At 42.5% G+C, this 11,544-nt stretch overlaps 1 protein-coding gene across 1 annotated transcript in view; it reads left to right on the top strand.

Annotated features, from left to right (window-relative positions):
- Positions 1-1,095: 1,095 nt before the first annotated feature.
- arih2 (ariadne homolog 2 (Drosophila)) overlaps positions 1,096-11,544 on the top strand; it is an 18,533-nt gene continuing 8,084 nt past the window's right edge. The window contains exons 1-5 of the mRNA XM_056385090.1: positions 1,096-1,253; positions 5,778-6,310; positions 9,409-9,476; positions 9,709-9,781; positions 10,839-10,980. Of these exons, the coding sequence (XP_056241065.1) occupies positions 6,044-6,310; positions 9,409-9,476; positions 9,709-9,781; positions 10,839-10,980 (550 nt within the window). The 5' untranslated portion in view covers positions 1,096-1,253; positions 5,778-6,043. The remainder of the gene's footprint in view (positions 1,254-5,777; positions 6,311-9,408; positions 9,477-9,708; positions 9,782-10,838; positions 10,981-11,544) is intronic.

Raw genomic sequence — 11,544 nt, 5'->3', positions numbered from 1 at the left:
AAACAAAACCTTCAGCAGCAATCCTTCTATCTTTGTTTCCTGTTTCCTTCGTCACTCGGCCCTGAGGGTTTGGACTGCTGCTGATCTGAGGGGCGTCCACGGAGGTGACGCAGGAGTTCAGTGCAGGATTCAGGGACACAAACAGGAGTAGAGACAACACTGGTGACTTAGCTTAAATACTTTTTAAGAAAGTTGTGCAAGAATTTTTTTATGTGTAAATTCATAATCAATAATCTGAGTGTAGTTTTTCATCTCGAACTACAGTCAATGATATTCTGTGCATTAAGAGCAACATCAGCTACATTAGATGATGCATCCTCCTCCTCAGCAACTCCAGACCAATTACCAGTGCATTAACGCCGGGGGCTCGACCCGCTGCTTCTCCAGCAGGGAGTCATGCATTGTTTATAAAGACATTGGTCCTTTACCTTCAGACCTAAAGCACTTTGAGTCCTGCGTTTAGCTGTAGAGCCACAGCACCTGCAGTCACAGTCCAGCCAGTTACACCTGGAGGGAAGGAGAGGGACAACTGATGATTTAGAGCTGCAGATTCATGATATGGTGATGTGTTAAAATGTCTCCTACAGGTAAGGAAAGGTCTCGTCTCATAAAGCGACACCATAGTGCTTAATTAAGAACAACTAATGTCCAACAGGGTTACAATGATGTCTGTTCTGTCTAGTCTATTCTACTGTTAGACAGACAAACAGCAGCTGCCACTGTCACCTGTTTGATTGGTTGATGTAATATTCCTAAAAATTATATATTTTTTCTCTTGAAATTTTAAATGTTTAATTCTCGTCTTTATTCTTGAAATATTACAGCTTTTCCCTCAAGATGTTATGTTTCTTTTTCTCGTAAAATTATGACTTTATTGACTTTATAATACAAGATAAATCCTGGCTATCGCTAAATAATATTCATGTCCATGTTCCAGTGCAGATTTCTGTTTGTAACTGGTAGAATGACGTTGCTCCATCTTGTTATACTGCTGAAGTATTGATGGGCAGCACTAATGCATGAGGGGAAGCTGCTGCATACTACCTGGGGGAGGAGGGGGGAGGAGGGGGGAGGAGGGGGGAGGGGAGGCTGGCAGGAGAAACGCGGATGTGGCGTCACTGATAAGTAGCTCTGTAACGGTCTGTCTTCCGCCAACCATCCAGCAGAACACAGTGCAAATCGCTCTTTGGATTTCCCCACATAAAAACGACTCCTGGCCGTCACCGCGGGCCCAGCCGAGGCTGCTCCCACAGGTAAACACCGCCGCCTGTAACCGGGGGAAATGAACACAGCGGTCGTTGAAATGTGTCTGTTTACTGCCGAGCTCCGCAGGGCCTTGTTTACATCTCAATCCCCGGACTAGAGTGGATGAGAGGCAGAGAGGCTCAGCGGGAGGGAGCCATAAAGGGGGTGGCTATCCTAGCTAGCTATTATGTCGTGAATTCTTGTTGGAGGATAAAATTAACTTTTTCTTGAAAACTTTTGTGAGTCTATTCTGCAGCGTAACCCGCCAAACTCGTTGGTTTTGACATGCCGTTACTTCGCTGCTGAATATAACAGCCAGCACGCTAGCCAGGAAGCTAACAGGCTAACGGTAAATTAGCCTGTTAGCCGGTCTTTGGGTTTGACTTCACTGCCGTTTTCAGCTTCGGCCCCGTAGTCGGTTCAAAATGCCGATGTCCAGCTACAACCAAGCCGGTCTGCGCTTTGCTTAATCCCGTCCCGAGCACCTTACTACCCCCCCTCCCCCCAAGACTCGATATCAAACCTGTGCTGAGTCGCTGTGATATATTAGCCTAGCAAGATGTGTGTCACCCAGTTTGCTGCCTATTTTTAGCCTGGACCAGGCGGAATGCGAGCTGCGTCTGTCGCTGGCACCGGCACCTGCACCGGGGCCGGCTGGCTCGCTCTCCCGGCTAACCTTGTTTTCCATCCAGGTGGATATTTGCTAAGTCACATTTGAACCTCGGTGCCAGAAAACGGCTGAGACTGAGGTGTGTGTGGACCACAGCGGTTACAGATGACATGTCGTAATAAGTCAACAAGGCCCTTAAAGTTCGTGTAGGTTGACAGTAACTAAGTACATTTACTTGAATACTGTACTGAAGTATATTCTTCAAATATCAGTTCTTTACTTTTATTTATTTTGTAAACATCTGACTTTTACTCCACCACACTGAAAAGACAAATATTGTATGATGTACTCTTACTTTGAAGTAGAGCTTTTAATCAGAGGAATTTATTTAATTTTATTTTGAAAATGTGATAGACCATACACTGTGTTGATCACAGGAGAAAAACCAATCACAGCCCACTCCTCCACTGTCAGCCATGTTTGACCCTGTCAGTGTCCTGAAGATGGAGATTCTGATCTGAAGTCTGTGTTTGAAGGTTTACAAATAAAGATTTATTTAGTTTGAAATGTTTGCTGAGTTTACCACGACCAGACTTCATCACTGACTAAACAAGAAAAACTAAAACATCGTCAGTCAGTCGGTTTTTTCAGTCATTCAATTCTATAAACGTGGAACAAAACAACAATGCGTTGACATAAAAAATGTACTTTTGAATACTTCAGTATTTTTAAAATCAAGTAGTCAAGCACTTTAAGTCAAGTAAAAAATCTGACTGAACAAATTTCACTTGTATTGGAGGAATATTTGACCAGGAGGATCTAAACCCTGACTCAAGTCATGAAGCTGTGCGCTACTTCTCGTTCAAAGTTAGGAGATTTCTTAATCCTTGCAACGTGTACGGAAGACGAGACAAACTACTCATCCTCCAACACCACAATGTGAACATGGATAAAACTCAGAGAGCGAGGGGAACCCCACTCTGACAAGGACTTATAATGTGTCATGACATCGGTGCTGCGCAGCAATGCTAGGAAACCTAATTTACAGAATGAATCTACTACTTGGAAAGGAATGTAATTGCTTTGCCAAGTGTATGAGTGATATTAGGGGAAAACATGACAATAAATATCACATAATATGTTCTAGTCATGGGAATATCCCCAGTCCAGTTGTGTGGCTGGAGTTCAGTATTGGACATTTTTCTGAGTAGTTTATACACAAAGATGTTTCTCCTAATAATAATAATAATAATAATAATAATAATAATGATGATAATAATCTTTAGTTGTAAAGCACTTTTCATAGTAGAAATGGAGCACAAAGTGCTTACAACATGAGCAACAACAATTGTGGATAAAAAATATCCTTTGCTGCTGTTTATATTCTGACTCTGTTGCTGTTGTGTATTTGCACTTTTGGGTCGACCCCCAGCTGAGACGGGCTGCTTACTGCCTGGTTTGCCAACAAGTTAACTGCAGTTATGGTTTGTGTGACTCCCTCATCCCCAAAGCTAAAGCATCTTCAGCTAATCCTGTAAACGGTGACATTAAGCCTTAACCCATGTCTTGTGTCCTGCACGTGTTTAACAGATCAACAATACTGTAGGACAGAAAAATACAGTCCACTGTCTATGAGCAAGTGCTGGTTTAAAATCTTGTCTTTGTGAAGTTTAATCCAAAGCTAGAGCAGAAGTAGAGACGCAGAAAGACACACAAGCAGAGAGAGAAGTGGATTCTTAGGAAGGAAATAAGGAGGAGGATGTTAATTGTTCATAGCGTAGGACAGCAGCAGGTCACATGGTGAGTAGAGTAGATAGTCGTCCTCTAGTCTGCAGAGAAAAGGAACATTTTGTCACCAGGTCAAAGTATTTAAATAAACCAAATCCAGGAGCTGCTTTCTCTGCTAACAGTCCATTCCAGCTAGTTTTATGGAAGAGGCCTGATTCTGTAATGAAAGGTCAACTGCTGCGTGGAGAGGCTGGACGAAACAGTCAGCCAGAGGTTCCTCAGCAACTGCCTGGAGGCTCAACAGCCCTGCTGCAGTGTTTGGGAACTATATTATCAAAGACATTATGTTTCAGAAGAGGATACACAAGCAGATGATGTGTAACACTGGCAGCAGGAGCCATTTCTTAGGTTTAACACTGAGAAAGTAAAGACTCATTTCTGATGAACAATTAAAAACTCTGTCAAAAGTAAAAAACATGATGGGTGTTATTTCCCTCATAGTGTAAAACTTGATGAACACTTCTCAGTCTAGTGTCAAATATTAACTATTAAAGAGTTGAATTGACTGTTCAGTGTAAATTTCACTCTCTGTAGATTAGGACCATATGTTCACTGACTTAGTGTTAAAATGGACTTTAGGTGTTACATTAACACATTTTAGAGGTTGGGACAGAATGTGTGTGATGTTTTAGTTTATTACAAAATTCTAACAGAATCTTTATTCTGCCGCTCTGAGCGGCTTCAGTCAGAGTTTTTACCCACAGGGACAAACCAATATTAAAACTCACTACAACCTTCCAGTCAAAGTGTTTTAATAACACATCTCCCAGATGTTTTCAGTGAGACACTGTCTGTCGTACTGTAAGCCAGTCAACATTATTAGAAATGGCCTTCTGATAGACTAATAATTAAGGCTACACTTTATGCAAAAACAATCACATCAGTTTCAGTTGGGATGATCATTTATATTTTTTCAGTGAAAATACAAAAATGTTAATGATGTTATTGTTGTGCTAACAACTCCAACAATGTGACGGTTTACCTTCATCAAAACACTGCAGCTCCTGTGATTTGGATATTGCACTTAGACGTGTTGAGATTTGGATTATATTTCCATTAATGCAGCTCCATGAATAATGTAAAATATGAAGAAAACACAGTGCTGCTCTGGACTGTCCATCTGTCTGTTTAAACCCCCACTGCTCAAAATAATCAGTAAGGAAACAGACTTAAAAGATATTTTTAAATATTTTATGTCTTTCAGTTTTAAAAATTGGCAAATCTTTCTTTCTAAATTAAAACAATATTATTCTTGAACCTGTATTAGTTTGTAGTTTGTACTGTAAGACACGCCACTCTTACTTGTTTGGATGTTCTGTGTCTGACCGCTCAGTGACGGCCGCTCTGTGCTGATGTGCTGATGTCTGAGCTTCCTGTCAGCGACTCTGTGACCGTGTCTTTCCTCTGAGGAACATTTGTATCTGGTTGATTATTTGGAGGATCCCTCCACTAATACACAACCTTTGAGAAGTTGATATAAATTTGCTGTCAGTAGGATTGAGGAACATCAGCTGAGAACAGTGAGGATTGATTGTGTTCATATCACTGAAACACAGCAGCCCTACAGAGAACACCACGATACCGAGAGCTGTCAGAACAAGGTCGATGTTTGGCAGCTAAACCTCAGTGTTTCATATTTCAACTTTTCTGAACTTGATACCTTTTAGCTTTTATCTTTCCTGATAAGGTTTTTATTGATTTATTGTGTGTGTAGCCAGTTGTGCTGCTGCTGTCTCTGTCAAGTCCCTGTTATGAGTCAGAATCACCTTCATCAGCCAAGTGTGTTTATTTCAGCCCAGCTGAAGCCTAATATTCAGATAGAGCCAACATAAAGATAAGACTTAATGTGCTGAATGTGAACGACGGCTTCACTTCAACAGGAACCAACTGGAGTTCAAATAAAGTCAAACAATGAAAATACATTGACCCTTTAAAACGAAGCCTGTATGACATCTGTGGAAATGGTTTGAGAGAGTGCAACAGTCCCATCACACACACTCTCTAGTTTAACAATTTAATCATCAGCTTTTACTGACGTGTGTTTCCCTCTCACTCCACTTCTTTCTCCTCCTCCATTTCTTTTTCACCTGCTTGTTCTCCCTCCCCCTTCTCTCTCTCTCCTCCGTCTCTCCAGTCTTTTCTCTCCCTCCTCAGATCGCCCTTTAACCAGCTTCCAAATGACTGACGGGGAGTGTGACTTCTTCTGCTTCTTCCGCTGCTGCTGAGCGCGCTCCGTACGCGCCTCAGACAGACCGGAGGGCGGGGTGTCTCTGAGGAGTGACACTAGCAGGTGGAAAAGGGGGCGCGGCTTTAAAAGAGCCATTTCAGCCAATCGTACCACTAGGATCCGACAGGTAGGCGGGCCGTCTACCTGTGCGGGTGATTGATTCAGTCGACTGGATGTCTGTGGACATGAACAGCCAGGCGTCGGACAGCAACGAGGAAGACTTCGGGGTGAACTCTGAAGAAGAGGAGGATGAGGACGATGGCGGAGAGGAGGAGGACCAGGGCGACATCGCAAGCTACTATGAGGGCGTGGCCAGCGACGTGGAGCAACAGGGCGCCGACTCCTTTGACCCGGAGGAGTACCAGTTCACCTGCCTGACCTACAAAGAGAGTCAGAGGGTGCTGACGGAGGAGGTGAACACTGTGGCTGCTGCGCTGAAGGTGAGAGCTAAAGAACATCAGTCCACACAGGCTGCTGGCTGCGTGCTGCACAAAACACTTAGTGATAAGACTGATGTAAAGTTTAAGGAAGAAAACAGTGCAACAGGAAGAGTCTGGTTCTCTGCTCAGTCTCAGCAGGTTAACCCGTGATCCGTCTCCTCTACTCTCAGATGAAGACACTCTTTAGTTGTTTTCAGCGACATATTGAAACAGATTGATTTGAGCAGGTTTCATTATCGCTGATGAAACTTTCAGAAGGGACTCCCTCGAAGTCCTGGAGGTCAAGGCAGAGATGGAGAGGAGGGGATGTAGGGAGTGACAGAAAAAGTGAAACAGCAGGAAATATCAGACACTCACCTGTAGAGGAATAAAAGCAGCATGAGAGGCAGCAGATCTTCTGCCACAGCTTTATTTGAGTAAGAGATCACAGAAAACACTGAAGGTGGATTCCTAAGATTTCTGCTATTTTTGTACCTAGAGCTGCAAAATACGCAAAAGCATCACATTGTGATTATTTTGGCAGATTTTGTGATGAGTCATGATCTCAGTAGGAATTCTCTTTTGGCATTTTCACTGTGATTTCTGTTCCTGTACGTCTGGAGAATATGATCTGTAGGTGGAAGCGTCTCTGTGGCACCACAACACTGATGGTGCTAACAATGCTCAACAACGTGGCAACTAAGAAAAGTTTTAGGTACTAAAAGCAAAGTGAGGATTGTTAATGAACTTCATACAGAGCTCAGTAATCTCAGGTCAGTGTTTAGTGTGACCGGCCTTTACCAGTTCTAGATACACCTGAGCACGGTTTGTAAGATACTTGGATCTCGGCTGTCCCACTGTCTCCCGTCTCTTCATGTGATCCCAGACCGGCTCCATGATGCTGAGATCAGGACTCTGGGGGCCACACCATCTGTTGCAGGACTCCATGTTGGTGTCACGGAGGACGGGTGTTGATGATGTGGCTGTGTGTTTGAGCTGCTTGTCGTGCTGCAGACTGAGTTTGGGGCCGATCAGATGACTCCCTGGTGATATTGCATGATAGATAAAAAGTGCTTAAAACCTTTGCTCAGTGCTGTACCGGCTCAGATCTGCCTGACATGATGGCGACAAGGACTGTTGATCATATGTTTGCTGTCGTTGAGCACGCCAGAATAAATTCCCATCAGCCTTCAGGGGAAAGGCAGGTAAACCTGCTAATAAAAGCTGATTTACCTCTTTTCCACAGTCAGTCCAGTTTGTCGTTCTGTTCAGACTGAGGACACACACACCTGCAGGGAGTGATGTCATCACATGCACTTACAGAGCGCACACACACACACACACTCGTCTCAAAAGTGTCGGAGTCTCCGTGTGAGACGCTTCGATCAGTGATTGTTTTTAAAACTTATCTCAGGGCTGCAGCTTCACTCTCAGAGGAAGGTGTTTCTGTTCTAGCAGCACCTGGACAGGTGACAGGTGTGTTTGCAGTGTCTGTCTCTGAAAGACGTCACAGCAGGAAAGGGGATGACAATTTGCAAGTTAACCAGGTGTTGTGTTAACATCACTGCTGATCAGAGCCAGAGCTGATTAATACCTGCGTAAACTGCGGAGTCATGTGACCCAGGTGTGATTAATCCCTTTTCCACTGCAGACAGAAGCCTGATGTTGGAGGCTGTTAGTGGGTTTTAACCAGGAGAAAAAGGAGCTTTATTTTGACATTCTGTTGTTCTGAGCTCACGTGTTAATATCTTTCCATTCTTGCGCTGCAGCTGAAGGAGGCAGCAGGTTATAACATGAGGTTATATCGTCATGAATGTGACCTTTAATGCTTCACAATGACTCTGTTTATTTGGGCTAACTGCTGAGTGTGAAGCTGTCGTACACCAACAGCTTCACACTCGCACAGAATCACCTGGGAGCCTGGTTTCCTCAGAGGAACAGGTGTGTGTTTGTGGATGTCAGCAGGTGAAAGAAGGACGAACCTCGATGTGTGGCCTGTAGTGCGAGGCGTGACACTGAGTTATCGTCCTGTACAGTATCAGCTGACAGAATACATCAGTTGAACTGATAATTCATCAAAACATAAAACAGTGCCTTTTGCTTTACTTGAGTGTTTTTTCACAGCTATATGGAACATAAACATATCAAAACAAAACACACCAATAAACAACAAAAACAAAATAGCCATGGTAACAAGTATGAAGTGGTATCCACTATGAAGGAAAGGCCTGGCAAACACGTCTTCCCTCACTCTGAACAACAGATCTCTTATCATTTTATAACCATTCTTCCAATAAATATATTTTCTTATTATAGATTAATCTACCTATTTGTTTTTTTTGTTTGTGTAATAATGTCCAGAGTGAGGTCTTAGTTTGTCTTCTGCATGATCAATAACCAAAGTGAGACTCAGTTTACAGCTGTAGAAAACAGAAGGAGCAAGTGAGAGGTTTCATTTTACTCATATATTTTCTTGTTGTGAAATAATTGATCAAATGCTTGTTTCACTTCTTCTGAGTTTTTTCCACAGTTTTGCTTTTATTATTTGTTCAGGAGCCAAAAGAGAAGCAAGAAAACGTTTCTGTTTCCAGCAGAATCAGATTCTTTCCTGCTCATCAGGAGTAAAATCAGCTTTTTATCCATCACAGTGAAAACAGGCGAAGTGGAGACACTTCAACTGTCTAGTCACTTTTCTGTTACTGAAGCAGCTTCTCTCTCTCTCTCTCTCTCTCTCTCTCTCTCTCTCTCTCTCTCTCTCTCTCTCTCTCTCTCTCTCTCTCTCTCTCTCTCTCTCTCTCTCTCTCTCTCTCTCTCTCTCTCTTCTCTCTCTCTCTCTCTCCTCTCTCTCTCTCTCTCTCTCTCTCTCCCTCTCTCTCTCTCTCTCTCTCTCTCTCCCTGTCTGTCCGTCTCTCTGTCTGTCTCTCTGTCTGTCTGTCTCTCTCTCTCTGTCTCTCTCTGTCTCTCTCTGTCTCTCTCTCTCTCTCCCTCTCTGTCTGTCTCTCTGTCTCTGTCTGTCTCTCTGTCTCTCTCTGTCTCTCTCTCTCTCTCTCTCTCTCTCTCTCTCTCTCTCTCTCTCTCTCTCTCTCTCCTCTCTCTCTCTCTCTCTCTCTCTCTCTCAGGTTTTACCAGCAGTAGCAAAACTGATCCTGGTGCATTTTCACTGGCAGGTTTCACAGATACTGGACAGGTATGTTTCCTCCTCTCCTCCTTCTCTTGTCTTTTTTTAATTTTCATTCTTGCCGTCTTTTCTCTTTCATCACCCCTTCTCTGCTTCTTTGATTCATCCTCCCTTTCTACCTTTTCCTCATGGTTCTCTAGTCTCTCTCCTCACTCTCTTTACCGTGGTGTCTGTTTTTTCATTCTTCTGCAGCTTTCACCTTTTCTGTCTCTCACCCTGGTTCTGTCCATGTTCCCCTCAGATATAAGTCCAACTCGTCTCTGCTGTTGTCAGACGCTCTGGTCCAGCCCAGCAGCACCTGCAGAACAGTCACTGTGAGTAACAGACCACAAGCTTTCAAGGAAGGTTAACTTTAAGGTTTACTGGACGAAGATACTGTTTATATGCTTTTGTTCTTACCTTTAATCAATATTTTTATATCGCTCATATATCTTCTGGACAAAGATTTATTATACACACACACACACACACACACACACACACACACTGTATCAAGCCTTAATGCAGCAGATAATTCACCAGTCAAGAAAAAGACTAGTTGATTACTTGATTGACATAAATTAATAATTGATCAGCCAAGTCATTTATTAGAATCATAATAACACTTTCTTATTAAAGATGTGAGGATTTGCTGCTGCTCAGTTTCTCATCACCTTCAGGTGTGTTCAGGTGCTTGCAGACAGAATAGGAAATGGTAACTTTTAAGACATCACTGGTCAGGTGAGATGACAAATTGGCATCATTATTAATGTTTTATACACTAATTAATCAGTTGGTTAATTGAAGAAAAAATTTTTGATTAATCAATAGAGAGAATAATCAATTGTAGTTGTAATTTCTACTCACACAATTTAATTCAACGGGCTTCACTGACCTTATTTCTAATGTGTTGCCAAAGCACAATTACAATCATTCAATGGAATTAGATTGTCAAAGAAAAAAAATTGTCAATAATAATATCAATATGATAAAATACATTGTGATTATTAATAAAATTTATGGAATAAATTTACAATGAAATAAAGGAAAGATGAAAAAAGCAATAAAATTGTATAAATACCCACATATACATATGCAAATATTTGCATAAATAAACATAATTAATAATTAATTTTAATTAATAATTTTATTTTAGTTAAATGCTTACAGTGAAATTCCACTTTATTTAAATTTATTTTATTTAAAAAGAAGTTTGTTTAATTGAAAATTAGCTGAGCTACAGACGGACAAACATTTACCTTTGATTTGACTGGAATGTTCCATTTTACCTGTGACACGGTGTGTGTGTGTGTGTGTCTGTGTGTGTGTGTGTCTGTGTGTGTGTCTGTGTGTGTGTGTGTGTGTGTGTGTGTGTGTGTGTGTGTGTTTCAGGCCCCTCAGTCCCTCCAGTGTGGTGTGTGTCTACAAGTCGTACGGAGAGACTCCCTGCTGGCTCTGCCCTGTCAGCACTCCTTCTGCAAAGCATGCTGGGAGCAGCACTGCACTGTACTGGTGAAAGACGGCATGGGAGTAGGTGAGTAGAGAGAGAGAGAGAGTGAGAGTGTGTGTGCATCTGTGTGGTCATCAAAGCTGGTATTACAGTGGGTGAGTCACACTCTGATCTGAGCTCCCAGGTGTGTGTGTCCCCTCTAGATTCATCACAGTTTTTGGCTACATCCACGTGACTACATTTTCATTTTCCACTAACACACCTGAAAACACACATCACATGACCATCACCTGCACTGAGCATGTGTGAGCTGGTGTAAACAGGAAGTAGATTGTCTCCTCTGCAGTAAAGCCTCTGAAGGAGGAACAGCAGAGACAGTTGTAGCATTAAAACAGAGAATGTAAGTGAACAACAGCTGCAAAGACAACAAGGTCAGTAACACTGTCATTCATCATCATGTTGTATTCACCACTGGTAGTCCAGGCTGATGACAGCCAATCAGGAGAGGCTGTGGGTGTGACCTCATCGTTTACAGAGGTCTTAGTTTCTGTCCAGACTACAACACAACCCCAGAGATTTCAAAATAAAACACAACCCCAGAGTTTTCAGAATAAAACGCAACCCCAGAGATTTCAAAGTAAAACACAA

This window comes from Seriola aureovittata, chromosome 9 (genome assembly GCF_021018895.1).
Source record: "Seriola aureovittata isolate HTS-2021-v1 ecotype China chromosome 9, ASM2101889v1, whole genome shotgun sequence".
Taxonomy (NCBI): domain Eukaryota; kingdom Metazoa; phylum Chordata; class Actinopteri; order Carangiformes; family Carangidae; genus Seriola; species Seriola aureovittata.
The sequence above is the reverse complement of the archived record's forward strand: the minus strand, read 5'-3'. Positions and strand labels throughout refer to the sequence as shown.